Below are 15,282 nucleotides of genomic sequence, written 5' to 3' on the forward strand. Positions count from 1 at the left end.
AGGAGGAAAGTCTTTTTTTAATATTTATTATTTATTTATTTATTTGGCTGCGCCAGGTCTCAGTTGCATCACGTGGGATCTTCGTTGAGGCATGTGGGATCTTTTAGTGGCGGCATTTGAACCCTTGGTTGCAGCATGTGGGATCTATTTCCCTGACCAGGGATTGAACCTGGGCCACCTGCAGTGGGAGCGTGGAACCTTAGACACTGGACCACCAGGGAAGTCCTGGGAGGAGAAAAGTCTTATCAACAAATTGTAGGAAAGTGGATATCTGCATTCAAATGAATGAAATTGGACCCTTACCTTACACCACACCCAAAAATGAGCTCAAAATGGATCAAAGACCTAACAGTAAGATATAAACCCATAAACTCTTAGATGAAGACAAAGGGAAAAAGCTTCGTGATCCTGGATTTGGAAATAACTTCTTGGCATTGGAAAAGCATAGGAAACAAAAGCAAAACTCGATAAAATTACAAACTTCTGTGCAAAGGACACAATCGACAGAGTGAAACGACAACTTATTGAATGGAAGAAAAACATTTGCAAATCATATATTTGATAAGTATCTAGATATACACAAAGAACTGCTACAACTCAACAATCAGAAAATAATCTGATTTTAAAAGGGGAAAATATAGCCATTTAAAAAAAGAATATACAGGACTTCCCTGGCGGCTCAGTGGTTAAGAACACGCCTGCCAATGCAGGGACACGGGTTTGAGCCCTGGTCCAGGCAGATCCCACATGCTGTGGAGCAGCTAAGCCCGTGAGCCACAACTACCGAGGCTGCGTTCTAGAGCCTGTGAGCCACAACTACTGAGCTTGTGTGCCACAACTACTGAAGCCTGTGCCTACAGCCTGTGCTCTGCAACAAGAGAAGCCACCGCAATAAGAAGCCCACGCACCGCAACGAAGAGTAGCCCCCACTCGCTGCAACTAGAGACAGTCCACGCAACAACGAAGACCCAACACAGCCAAAAATAAATAAATAAATAAATAAATAATTTTTAAAAAAAGAATATACACAATTGGCCAAGAAGTATGTGATCATTAATCATTAGGGAAATGCTAAATAAAATCACAATGAGACACTACACATTCATTAGGATAGCTACTAGTAAACATGAAATGGAAAATAAAATTATGTTGAAGAGGATGTGGAGATACTGGAACTCTGTGGACCTTTGATGGGAACATAAAATGGTACAGCCAATAAAGGAAACAGTTCAAAATACTAAAAATAGAATGACCGGGACTTCCCTGGTGGTGCAGTGGTTAACAATGTGCCTGCCCATGTGGGGGACGTGGGTTTGAGCCCTGGTCCGGGAAGATCCCACATGCCGTGGAGCAACTAGGCCCACGTGTCACAACTACTGAGCCTGCGCTCTAGAGCCCGTGAGCCACAACTACTGAGCCCACGTGCTGCAACTACTGAAGCCCACGCGCTTAGAGCCCGTGCTCTGAAACAAGAGAAGCCACCGCAATGAGAAACCCGCGCACCACAACAAAGAGTAGCCCCGCTCGCCGCAACTAGACAAAGCCCGTGTGCAGCAACAAAGACCCAATGCAACAAAAAATAAATTAATTTATTTAAAAGAAATAGAATGACCATATGATCCAGCAATTCCACTTCTGGCTATACACCCAAAAGAATTGAAAGCAGACTCTCAAGGAGATATTTGTGCAGTCATTCTCACAGCTGCACTCTTTACAACAGCTAAAATATGGAAACTAAGGAAGTGTCCATCAATGGATGAATGCATGAGGATGTAGTATATGCATACGATGGAGTATTATTCAGCCTTAAAAAGGAAGGGAATTCTGAAACATGACACATGATAGATTAATCTTGAGATTATTATAACTGAAGTAAGGTATTCACAAAAAGACACAAACTGGGGACTTCTCTGGTGGCGCAGTGGTTAAGAATCCACCTGCCAATGCAGGGGACACGGGTTCAATCCCTGGTCTGGGAAGATCCCACATGCCACACAGCAATTAAGCCCGTGTGCCACAACTACTGAAGCCCGTGTGCCTAGAGCCCATGCTCCACAACAGAAGTCACCGCAGTGAGAAACCCGTGCAGTGCAACGAAGAGTAGCCCCTGCTCACTGCAACTAGAGAAAGCCCACGTGCAGCAACGAAGACCCAATGCAGCCAAAAATAAATAAATAAAAAAAATAATAAATTGTAAAAAATCACTTTAAAAAATATAAATAAAATGCAATACATAAGATAGCAAGTTTTATGTATGTGTGTTTTAACACAGTAAAAAGGAAAAAAAAACCCAAAGTACATAATATGTACTTCACAATGCCATTCAGAGCAGACTTTTGGCTGAAGTCCTTTCCCCATTTGCTTCCTTCATAAGTTCTCTCTCTGGTGTGAATTTTTTGGAGCCAAATGAATGAGAGTTTTGGCTATAGACTTTCCAACATTCACTGCACTCAGAAGGCATTTCTCCAGTGTAAATTCAACAATGTTTAATGAGACCAGAATCATATGTAAAGAAGTTCCCATATTTGCTGCTCTTTTTTTTTTGGCTGCGTTCAGTCTTTGTTGCTATACGCGGGCTTTCTCTAGTTGCTTCGAGCAGGGGTTACTCTTCTTTGTAGTGCACAGGCTTCTCATTGAGGTGGCTTCTCTTGTTGCAGAGCACCAGCTCTAGGAGCACGGGCTTCAGTACTTGTGGCACGCGGGCTCAGTTGCTCCGATGTATGTGGGATCTTCCTGGACCAGGGATAGAACCCGTGTCCCCTGCATTGGCAGGCGAATTCTTAACCACTGCACCACCAGGGAAGTCCCCCATATTCGCTGTTCTTATAAGGCCTTGTATCAACATGAACTTGCTGGTGTGTAACAAATCTGGCGTTTTACTACAAAAATTTCTCACATTAGCTGCACTAATAAGGCCTTTCTCTAGTGGGATTTGTCCAATGTCTCATGAGTGTGGAGCTGCAACGAAAGAATTTCCTACATCAAAACACTCATAAGACCTTTCTCCAGTATGAATTCTCTGATGTCTAATGAGTGACATGGTACCTTCACACACACATAACCTGACACATATACTTGAGCTGTTTTGCAGAAACTTAGACCCGCACCAAGGTGGAGGATGCTGACCACAACCATTATATTCCAGAAACATCACCCTCTTACCTCAACACAAACCAATCAGAAGAAGGTCCACGAGCTGCATCCCTCAACCCTCTAAATGCCCGTCCCTAAAATCTATCAGGAAGTTTGGGTCTTTTGAGCTACAGCTGCTTGTTCTCCTTGCTTGATACCCTGCAATTAACACTGTACTTTCCTTCACCACAACCCAGTGTTAGTAGATTAGCTTTGCTGCACAGCGGGCTAGTAGACCCAAGTTCAGTTTGATAGCAGACATTAGACATTTTAAAATGTCTGCTACCTACAGCCTTGCGGTTTCAAGAGTCCCCCTTGTAACTACGCAGACATTTCCAACTCCAATCAATCCTTGCTTTACAAGCACCCTTACCTCATGACAGCTCCAAATATAATTCTTCATAAAAAATTTATGGAACTAACTGTGACCTTCTGTTTTTTGCCTTTATAACCTTCCTCCATTTTGTAGTCCAGGGGAACCACAATTTTAGTGCTTCTCAAAACTGTGTCTCCCAGGCTGCAGTCCTAACAAGCCCCAAATAAATGCGTCTTAACTTCAATCAGGTATTCGTTTCCGAAATTTTGGTTAACACTCATAACACATAAAAGTATTATGCAATAGACTATGTTGTCATTAATTTTTACTGTCCATCTCCTTTGACCAGAAAGTCAGACTCATGAGGGCAAGGATATTTGTCTCTTTGGATCTTGATGGGTCCCATGCAGCCAAAATAGTGCTTGGAATGGAGTAGGCACTTAATGAGTGCTTGTTAAGGAGGGTATAAATATGATGGCACAGAGGCCCTGTTTGTTTTTAGCATTCTGGCAAAGATATCTGCTCTCTCTATGTCACCCTTCAAGCTGGCATTGTTTGGTATACTAAAAAATGATTTAAATAAATAAATAATAAATCACAACTTGGAGAGCTTTATCCACAGAGTAGTCAAGTTTCTTGTGTACCTACGCGCTCAGCTTCATTCCCTCATTCTCAGACTTCAGTGTTCCTTCAGTCTTCACTGAGATCCTAACCTCTTTCACATGGTCAAGAGCTATTTTGGTCACCACTTTTGAATAACTAAATAATGATTGATTTCAGCAATTTCAACATTTCACAAATATTTTCCTGAGATAAGCTCAACTCTCCATGTATTTTCACTGCACTTGCAGGTGAAATTATATTGACTCCCCAGCAAGGAAAGGAGATCATGTAATCCAATCCTTTATCTCTGGGTTCAGATGCTCCCTTTCCAAATAAACTATGAGTCACTCTCCAGACGGAAAGTTGCATATGGTAAGTCCCTCTTCCTTTTCAGATAGGTAGATCTTAGCTTCTAGAGAAGAACTGAATACATATTAAAATGTGGAGCAAGAAATATGTGTCGGTCCCTGAATGGGACAGTGTCACAGGCTTTACGTTTTTTTGTGATGGAATCAGAGACACAGCGCCTGGTCCACCTGCTTCTGGCTGCCCCACATCCCTCCTCTGTCTTGCCCGGCATGGCCCTGTCTGAAGTCTTTACTTTCTTGACACTGACCTAACACAGTGAGGCTCATAAATTGAGTCTAAAGCTTCAGCTTACATGTACTGGAAGATCAACAAGACAATGTTTATTGGACTCCAGCTCAGCATGAATGCACTTTGTGTCTGAGCGAAAACCCGGTATCATGTGCCCATTTGGTTTTGCCGGTTGGGGGAACATCTGAAATATTATTGTCACTGTACCTCTCTGTGATCAGCACAGACTACATTTCAAGGAAATCTGGGTGCGTCCCCTTTAAGAAACGTGAAACCCCGCCCCGTGCTCACAGCCTTTGTACTTCCCAGCAACCCTCCGGGTGAGGCGGAACATTTCTCTGGAGGTTGGGGGTCACCGCCTCTTGCCGGGGACGGGAGCGTTGTGAACTACATTACCCTGAAAGCACTGCGCCGCGCGTCAGGGGCACTGGACCAGTGAAGACTCGGGAAGAGGCACTTCCGTTCTGGAGGACGGCGTTTGGGCGGGCCTTCCGGCGTGGATAGGCGACATCTTGTAAACATGGATCTGTTCACTGGTGGTGAGGTTGAGGAGTCCAGCCCGAGATCAAGGAACCAGGAAGCTGCTGTGCCCGCTGCTCTGAGGCAGCTCTGAGGCGGGTCTAAGGCTCGGCGTGGGCGCCATCCAGCCTGACTCTGTTGCGGGGCCGGGACGGGGGCTGCAGTGCCCGGGCCCCACCTTCGCACACAGACTCCCTTGGCGGCGGCAGCGCTGATGGGTCCGATTCAGGTAAATGCTGCGCCCTCAGGGCCCTCCCCCAACTCTTCTCATTCTGCACTGTTTCTGATCTTACCAATTTTTTCTTACGCGTGTCCTATGTTTATATTCATTCGTGCCCCCAAACCTTGGTTTTCCGAATTTTAAAATAATGACCTGCGTGGAGAAAAATTGCACAGAACTTATACATACAGTTGAATGAAGCAGCTCTAAAATTAGTATCTGTTAAGCGCTGAGGTCAAAAAATGCGATCCCAGAAGCCGCCAGTGGGGTCCTTCAAAACAATTATACCCATCCCTCAAACGTTAAAGTATTGTCTGTTGTTTAAAGTAAGCGTTTCCTTGCTTTTCTTGATAGTTTTGCCAACTATGTAGAAAATATTCGATGGCTGTAGTTTAGTTCCGGTCGCTTGTTTTAAAACTTAATGAAATCATATAAGTATTATGATGTGTTTTTCTTCATTTGCACAATATGGTGTGACCTTACGCATGTTTTTCATGCAGGGTATCTATTTTCCTTTTTGTGTAGTATTCTGTAGATATGAATACATGAGTAAAATGTCTGTACGTTTTCCTGTTGAAGGCTTTTTTTTGCCTATGGTTTTTTGTTTGGGTTTTGTTTGGTTTTTTTTTTTTCCGGTTTGCTTTCTGTATCTACAAGCACTAGTACTGTAGCCATACTTGGAATGTGTTCTGGAGTATATAAAGCACACATCTGTCTAGTTTATATGTTAAATTTTTTATTGTATTTAAATTAACGTTTCCACTTACTCATCTTGTTTTGCTCTGTGTTACTAATTTTAACTTAGTTCTTTGAATGAAAATTATACTTAAACTATTTCATAATTATATTTTGACACACACTTATGCCTTACATAAACTTACTTTTTTACAGTCTGCACACACACAGAGGGTTTTCGTGTTTTAAGAGATTGTGCTCTTCCACTAATATTTATTTTACTGTTAAATAATTTTCCTCTGGTGATCTTGTAAGAGAAAATGATTAAAATATTTTGTTAAAATACTTGTTTTAAGAGGGCTGAAAAGAATCATTGTAAGGATAAAAAGTCATAATGCTTCGAAACTCTAGCAGGATATTAAGAGCTCAAGAAGATATTTCCATGTCTATGAGGATGGAATAGAGGCTAGGTCCTATATCTTATTTCCTTTCTCTTAAGTTTAAAGAGTCCAAAATGAGGTCCAGTTATCCCCAACTGCTGGAGGCCAAGCACTTTTACTGATTCTAGGAACATCCCCTTTATCAGAGATTCATTTTGAATGCATAGTCAGAAAAATGGTGGTTCTGTTCTCTTCCACCAGAGAGAAAAGCAGGTAGGAAATTACAGATAATCTGAATATTTATGGAAAATTTAACACCAAAGAATATGGATAAGTATTAAAAGTACATATTCTTAAATTATACTATACAATGTTATAGTAATTTCAAATCAGAATTTAATCTATGGATTATGTAAGCTGGAATTTTATATAAAACAATAATTTTTAATATAACCAGAGTAAAATTTGAAAAGGAAGTATAAGAACTCCTGGCCACCTGTTAGGGCCAGCTACAAGCTATGGGAAGAGAAAAATATGATATAGGCAAGGGACAAACAGATAGAAAAAGGGAAACAAATGGAAGTGTCTGGAAGTGTAAGAAACAGACCTGTACATAAAATGAGACTAAATTTTGATATTTGTTGCTCAGGGCTTTAATAGTGCTATATGACCTGCCAACACCACTTCCTCACCAACACGATCCCTTATACTTCTGGCTCACTGGGCCCCAGTCACACCATCCTCGTGGGTGCTGCTCAAACACACCAGGCATGACTCTGACAGAGAGGATTTTCACCTTTTTGTCCCACTTCTGGGAAGCCTTTTCTCAAGTTATCCATGTGACTTTATGGCACAACTCTATAACATTTTCTGCCCTCTTTTACATGCTTTATTTTTCCCTTGAGCATTTATCTTTGACTTCAGTATTAAACGGTTCACTCATTAATCTTCTTTTTCGTCTATGTTGCTGATGGGAATTAAAGTTACATGGCCCTGCTCTTCCCGCAGGTTCCACACTCAGCAGAACCACTTATGGACACTGCACTGGTGAGTGTCAGGTGTCCTGGAACTCTTTTGCTGCCACCCTTCCTGGCCTTGGTATCTCAGGACCCTAGAGAAACCGTAAGCCCAGGTTTCTAAGTCCAGACCAGAGGTTATATGGACAGATACCCATTTTTGGCAGCCAGTGGACTGAGATGTGAAGGTTGTCTTAGGTACAGGGGTTAGTATGTACAAATGCTTGGGGATGAGAGTGAGATGGGAGTGTTCTAGGACTTCTAGGTCTCTATTAATGTCTGGTGAGGATGGAGAGCAAGGGGGCCGGAGTCAGGCCTAGAGTGGTACTTTGAGAAGTTGCACCTAGAATGGTACTCTCAGAAGTCTGTTCTGAGAGTGATAGCAGCCATGGTATATTTGGAACAGAGGAGAAAAATGATCTTACTTAGGATTTAAAAGGCTACCCCTGGGTGCAGAGTGCAGAACAGACTGGGGGAGAGGAAGACAAGGAGATTATCAAAGAGGCTGTTGCAGTCATCCAGATAAGCATTGGTTGTGGCTGGACAGGGTGGGTGGATGTGGAGGTAGGAGAAACACTTGGCTTCTGGATTTGCTTTTAAAGTAGGGGCTGACCAGATTTTGTAAGGTAGAGGGATCACAGATGACTCCAGAGTTTTTTCCCTTTGCATCTGGGAGTGTGGAAGTACCATCAAACTGAGATGCAGAAGTCAGTGGTAGGAGTCCTTTTTAGCGAGAGTATTAGGATTTGGGTTTTGGCCATGTTGAGTTTCAGCTGTTTCAGTGACTCCCAAGTATAGGAGACAAGTGGACAGCTGAACATGCAGATCTAGAGTGCTGGGGAGGGTTCAGGATGCATTAGGGGACAAGGGAGGAAAGGGGGGCTGTGGGTGTCACAAAGACATTCAAGGAACAGGACTGATCATCAGTGGCACAGAAGGGGGTGGTGAAAGTCCAGCAGGTGGCCCAGGTTTTCATGGGAGAGTGGCTGTGAAATTGATGCAAAGGGAAAGCAGAAATGGAGGTGAAGTGATAGTGAAGTCAGGCTGCTGACTTCCTATGCACTCACCAGGCTTTTGTGGTGGAACTTGGGGAGTTTCTGTTACAGTGTCAGATGAGTTTACCTTAGGTGTGTCAAGTGGGTGTGGATTTTAAATGGGTGTTTAAAGGTTCTAATTGGTGAAGAGACATAGTGAGGAATACAGAAGTGGAACCAGACCAGGGGTATTTAGATCTACATGTTTTGACTGAGGTTAAAGTCAGGAACAAGGCCTGGTGGGGAAGCCTTCAGAACAGGGCTGGGGAACCACCAGTGGAGAGATGGGGTATGGTGGGATCCTGTTGCATGGGCAGGCACTTTCTGGTGCCATGTGCAGGGGATATGTGAGGAGGCAGGAGACATGCCAATTTTGTGGGCCGGGTGGTGGTGATGGGGATCAGATGTATGAGGAGTTAGCCAGTGAGTAATATGCATGTGGGGAAGGTGTGTGACCACGTTGCCCCAGGGCCCTCATACAAGGAGTTTGAGAGGACGATGAGCCCAAGTTTGTTTGTGTCTAGGTAACGTGATCCTGGGGACTCTCAGGCTGTTGTCGCGCAAGAGAGGGAGGGGGCCCTGCATACCAGGTCCACAGCTTAGATGGCATCTATCTGTCCACCTGCCTGTTGCTGCTGAGAGTTGTACCTAGTGCTCAAGGAAGCACAAAGAGTTATTCGGTACCAGTGCCCTCTGAGTTAGGGAGCTGGGGAGGATGATGAACCCAGAGTGAGTATGGGTTAGGCGTACTTACGGGGTCCTGGAGAGAGAGGCTGCTTATGGAGACATCTGTCCCTGTCATCACAGGGCTCTGTGACCTTTGAGGACGTGGCTGTGTACTTTTCCCAGGAGGAATGGAGGCTTCTTGATGAGGCCCAGAGATTCCTGTACCACGATGTCATGCTGGAGACCTTTGCACTTGTTGCATCATTGGGTAAGGCTCTCACACCTATCCCAGCATCCTGGGCAGGCCTCTGCCTTTCCCCTTTTTTCCAAAGGCAAGTCTGTTTTTTCACAGCTAGACAGTGTGCACATCTCTATTACTGCTTCCCTGTCATCTGTGCTGTCGGTGCTAAGGCTGAGTGTGTATATGACCTCCTTTCACAAGTAGACCTAATGCCAAGTGCTCTGAAGTTTTTTCAGTGAAGGTTTTCTGTGTCAGATGACTTGGAATTAGTTCAGTGGGTTTCATTAGTCTCAGCCACTCCCTGCTAAGTTGACTGCAGACCCATGCCACCTCTGTACTCCAGGTTCTGCCCTTTTCTGGCTGTCATTTCCTGGGGCCTGACAGCACCAGGAATTGCTCGCACCCAACATGGTCACTTTTTGTGGGGTCCACCTGGCTGTTGCTGTGATATTCTCCTCAAAGATTCAATATGTGATACTGTTTTTCTTTCCTGAGATTGTTTTGGAATTGATTGCCCTTGTGGGCCACTGCTGACCGCTCACCTGTCCTGTCTTTCCCTTAGGACTTGCATTTTCTAGGTCGCATGTTGTCCAAGTGAAGCTGAGAGGAGAACCCTGGGTACTTGACAGAGTGGACATGACTCCAGGCACAACATGAGGGGCTCAAAGTGAACCTGGGTCTGGTGATTGGCATCAGGGGAAGGATGTGATATTATGGTTGGAGTCAAGTCATATCAGGAACATGTCCTGTGCCCAGCACAGTTTTTGTGTCAAGGACAGTGACTGTGTACCTCACTTCTATCTTTCCTACCCATTCTTGACACTTTACTTCTTCTGTCATATCTACTCTGACTTCGAACCCAGGATTATCCCTCACTTCTCTGTCTTCCATTCCGCATTGGTCCTCTCCATCCTCACTCCTCTGTGCTTTTCAGTATTGGCCTACACTTAACGTGTCATGAGTTCTGCACCTATCTTCAAAATAGTCCTTGAACACCAGCTACTCAGTGACAATCGGATTTTCCTGGGCCTGGACACAGCTTTCCATACAGCACACATGTGTCCCCAGCAACCAAGGCCCTGGTGAAAACCGTTCCTGGAGGAGTGAGTTGTGGACCCCAGCTCCTCCGTGTGCTCCACCCCATCCTTGTGCCTTTTGCCTGGTGAGTCCTCCCTGTTCTGTGACGTGGAGAGGCACAGTCCTGCACAGCTGCACTTTCTTTACCTGCCCCCAGCTCCCTTGTCCTGAAAACAGTCCCATGGATTATTTCCTCGGTATGTCAGACACATATTTGATATTTGTGATGGGGCTGCCTCCTTCTACCAAAATCTACATGAAGTTCATACATATGTCTGTGCTTTCAGGTTGTTGGCATGGAGCAAAGGTCAAGGAGACACCTTCTGAGCAGAATGTTTTTGTAGAAGTGCCACGAATAAATACTTCAAAGACAAACCTGTCCACCCAGGAGGCCTATCCCTGGGAGAGGTGTAGCCCAGACTTAGAAGGTGGTTTGCATCTAGCTGAGGACCTCGGAACAAACCCTGGCCAGAAACTGTGTGGGTCAGGTGTGAAATTTCACCAGCACAGTGGAAAGAAACTCTTTAGAAGAGATGTGGGTAAAGCCTATATGAACAGCCACACAGTCCATGCATCCAAGAAGTCTTCCACATGCCAGGAGGCTGGGAAGAATTTCCTTGGTAGCTCTAGCCTTCTCCAGCACCAGGTCACTCCACAAAAGGACGCTGAATGTGTGGAAGCCTTTCACAATGAACAAAGGCACTATAAGTGCAGTGAATGTGGTAAAGCCTTCTGCCGCAAGTACAGGCTTGCTCAGCACCAGAGAGTCCACACTGGAGAGAGGCCTTATGAATGCAGTGAATGTGGGAAAACCTTCAGCTATAAACACATACTTATTCAGCACCAGAGAGTCCACACTGGAGAAAGGCCTTATGAGTGCAGGGAATGTGGGAAAGCTTTTAGCAACAAACCCACACTTGTTCGGCACCAGCGAATTCACACTGGAGAAAGGCCTTATGAGTGTAGTGAATGTGGGAAATTCTTTAGCCAAAGCTCCAGCCTCAGTGAACATCAGAGAATTCACACTGGATCACGGCCTTATAAATGCAATGAATGTGGAAAATTCTTTACGTCCAACTCCAACCTAATTAAACACCGGCGAGTTCACACAGGCACAAGGCCTTATGAGTGCAGTGAATGTGGGAAATTCTTTAACCAAAGTCCCAGCCTCATTAAACATCAGAGAATCCACACTGGTGAACGGCCATATGAATGCAGTGAATGTGGGAAACTTTTTAGCCAAAGCTCTACTCTCATTAAGCACCAGAGAGTTCACACTGGAGCAAGGCCTTATAAATGCATTGAATGTGGGAAACTTTTTAGCCAAAGCTTTGGCCTCACTCAACACCAGAGAATTCACAGTGGAGAAAGACCATATGAGTGCACTGAATGTGGAGAATTCTTTAGCCAAAACACCCAGCTTACTCAACACCGAAAAGTTCACACTACAGGGAGGCCTCTTGAGTGTAGCAAATGTGGAAAAGTCTTCAGTCAAAGGTCTGCTCTGACTGAGCACCAGAAACTTCACAGCCCAGACAGACGCTTTGAGTGCAGCGAATGTAGGAAAGCTTTCAGCCGAAGGTCTAACCTCATTCGTCACCAGAAAGTTCATACTGGAGAAAGGCCTTCAAATGAGATGAGAGCAGTGAATGAGCTGTCTCCTTAGTTAATACATCATACTGAATAGGCTCTGTGAGGGAGTCATCAACTGGAAGTTGAATGCCATACATCTGAACAGCCCTAGTGTGTAGATTGCCTGTGAGTACCAGGTTCATAGGAAGCTTTTAAGGAGCTACACTCTACTTTCTAACCTGTGCAGGGCCCTTGCCAGACTAACGTCAGTGTTAGTTTCTGTGGTAAAAATCATCTTACCTCTACCAAGTGGCAGTCGCCTCAGTGTAATCAGGGTAGGTAGACCTCTGTGCTCTTGCATCCTGTGGAGGGAAGCATGAGTAGCCTGAGCACTTGGGTGTTACCATTCTCTTGTGTCTAACTGACTAGGCCATGGACTTAACCAGCTTTGACCAAGGTGACCCAGTCTGGGTTCTGCTGGTGGCTTACAGAGGGTTACCTTTTTCAGTGGCATTATTTCATGTCATACTCCGGATGGATTTTTCTAGCTCTATGTCACCTGTTTGGGAATTTTGTATACCTCAGTGGGGATAGTATCATGGCAGAGAATAGTTTTCATTGCAGTTTGTGTCTAATTTGCATTGCTGTCCAAGGCCTCCTGCAGGGCTTTGTGGGAATAATGTTGTGACCTGGATATCAGAATTTTTGGTGGGTCCTTACATCACCCTTAGATGAGGAGAGTTGTGAGAACCACCAGTGTTTTTTCTTTTGTTTGTTTGTTTTTGTGTCATACGCGGGCCTCTCACTGTTGTGGCCTCTCCCATTGCAGAGCACAGGCTCCGGACGCGCAGGCTCAGCGGCCATGGCTCACGGGCCCAGCCGCTCTGCAGCATGTGGGATCTTCCCGGACTGGGGCACGAACCCGTGTCCCCTGCATCAGCAGGCAGACTCTCAACCACTGTGCCACCAGGGAAGCCCCACCAGTGTTTTTTGGAGCAGCACGAGTTGTTCTCTTTTTCACAGAAGATGTCACATCATACCCCCAGTACTGTTCAAGAGAAGAAGTTCTCTAAGTCCAGCTGGAAAACAGCCATGAGCCATAATGTCCACAATGTGGTAGGCTGGTGTTGCTGAGCATTAGATTACAGACATTAGGTGGGAACCATATTTGGTACAGAAACACTCAGGGAATTAGTAGGAAGTGAAAGACAAGCAAACAAGTAGGGATGAGCCTTTTCTAAAGCTGCATCCAATAAAGCAACTGTACTCTGATAAAAAGACAAATTGCTGTAATTTGGGATCTTTAGGAAAATAAAAAATAAAGTTGCATTCACAAATGTACCAGGATTATGGCCATAAAGGATAAAGTTTTTGCAGAAATCCTTAGGAGGTACAGGGCTGTTTCTCTTCTCCTGAGGTCCAAGTCAGTGTCAGACTGAATACTGTAAAGGTTTTAGGATCCCACAGCATCTCCAAATTGTTTATCTCAAGGCCGTTGCTGCAGTGAAAAGAAAAAATGAGGAAGGGGAAAATCGTGTAATCCTGGCATGTTATTTTTATGACTCGGGAAGAGGTCCTGGATAACTCAAGTAGAAACACCTTTCATTGCTATAAAGACAGGTGTCTTTATTGCTACTGTGACAGTCCCTCCCATGAGACAAGAAAAGGTGATGGAGTTAATGTGTTGGTTTCCAGAGTTCTACTTTTCCAAAAAGGAGATTCAGATTTTTATGTGAAGCCAATTTTTATTAAAATTTAATCGAGCTATACCGTTGGTAGGCACTCAACTGAATATACTTAAAATGTACAGCTTGGTAAGTTTTAGTATGTCTAAAATCACAACCATCATTATAATAACAAACATCCATCAGTTCCATATCTACCTTGACATCTCTCCATGGGCTCCCAGGCAACTACTGTTGACTTTCTTTCACATTCAATTAGTTAATGTTTTCTAGAGGTTTAATATCATTGGAATCTTAATGTGTTTACTTTTGTATTTGCCTTTTTCTTTCATGGTGCATAATTATCTTGAGAATCATCCAAGTTGCTGATGTGAATAGTTCTGTTGTTTTTTCTTTTTGCCATGCCGCAAGGCTTGTGGGATCTTAGTTCCCTGACCAGGGACTGAACCCAGGCCCTGAGCATTGAAAGCACAGAGTCCTAACCACTTGACCACTAGGGAATTCCATAATAGTTTATTGTTTTAATTCCTGAAAAATACACTGTTTGGATATACCATCCTTTGATTGTTTATCCATTCATCTGTTAAATGATGGGGTTTTGTGGTTTGTTTTTGGTTTGGCTATCACAGATAATCTTATTATGAATGTACATAAAATCCTTTATATGAATATATGGTTTCATCTTCTAAAGTGAATGACTGTACCCTTTTGCATTCCCATCAATTGTATGGGAGCATTCAAGTTCCCCTATATCCTTCACCTGTACTTGGTTGTTATATTAAATGTATTAAATATTAACCTGTTTTAAAAGTGTGTAGAGTTATCTTACTGTGGTCTGATGACATTTCCCTAATGGTTCATCATGTTGAACATTTTTAATGTGCTCATTTGCCAGCTGTGTATCTTAGATGTTCACAGTAGTTATTTTCCAACTGGTAGTGAATGTTGGCTGATATTTCCCTTTTTATAATAACTAAGAAGACAATAAAAGAAATGTGTTAGAACTTGAGTTTTCTGAAGTTACTTTGCTGGGTGGAATGTTTGTGCTATTCCCAGTGTACAGTCCCCATTAACTTATTCTCCATTACTTTTTTTTTTTTTAATTGATTTTTGGCTGGGTTGAATCTTCGTTGGTGGGAGCGGGCTTTCTCTAGTTGCGGCGAGCGGAGGCTGCTCTTCGTTGCGGTGCGCAAGCTTCTCATTGCGGTGGCTTCTCTCGCTGCGGAGCACAGGTTCTAGGCATGCAGGCTTCAGTAGTTGTAGCTCATGGCCTCTAGAGCACAGGCTCAGTAGTTGTGGCACATGGGCTTAGTTGTTCTGTGGCATGTGGCATCTTCCCGGACCAGAGCTTGAACCAGTGTCCCCTGCATTGGCATGCAGATTCTCAACCACTGCACCACCAGGGAAGCCCCGTTACTTTCTTAAGTCTAGACAAGTAATAAAACAATGAATCGACCCTTGGTTGTAGTGTTTGCCAATTTCCCTGGTACAAATACTCCAACTGTGGCAATTTCAAGCTGTGAACATGAGGTTGTTACCAAACCAGGTA

At 44.0% G+C, this 15,282-nt stretch overlaps 1 protein-coding gene across 5 annotated transcripts; it reads left to right on the forward strand.

Moving 5' to 3' along the window:
• The first annotated feature begins 4,782 nt into the window (after nt 1-4,782).
• Nucleotides 4,783-14,989, forward strand: LOC114887823 (zinc finger protein 501-like). Of its 5 annotated transcripts, XM_029209722.1 has the most exons (4): nt 4,783-5,396; nt 7,451-7,489; nt 9,300-9,426; nt 10,764-14,989. In XM_029209722.1, the coding sequence occupies exons 1-4, from the start codon at nt 5,382-5,384 to the stop codon at nt 12,140-12,142; spliced, it is 1,560 nt and encodes a 519-aa protein (XP_029065555.1). In that variant the 5' UTR covers nt 4,783-5,381; the 3' UTR covers nt 12,143-14,989. The 5 variants fall into 5 exon arrangements, with proteins under 5 accessions (XP_029065555.1, XP_029065554.1, XP_029065558.1 ...); XM_029209721.1 differs by lacking the exon at nt 4,783-5,396 and having other exon boundaries at nt 6,821-7,489; XM_029209724.1 differs by lacking the exon at nt 4,783-5,396 and having other exon boundaries at nt 7,448-7,489; nt 9,962-14,989.
• Nucleotides 14,990-15,282: the final 293 nt, after the last annotated feature.

This window comes from Monodon monoceros, unplaced genomic scaffold (assembly GCF_005190385.1).
Source record: "Monodon monoceros isolate NGI ecotype Baffin Bay Population unplaced genomic scaffold, NGI_Narwhal_1 Super_Scaffold_10, whole genome shotgun sequence".
Taxonomy (NCBI): domain Eukaryota; kingdom Metazoa; phylum Chordata; class Mammalia; order Artiodactyla; family Monodontidae; genus Monodon; species Monodon monoceros.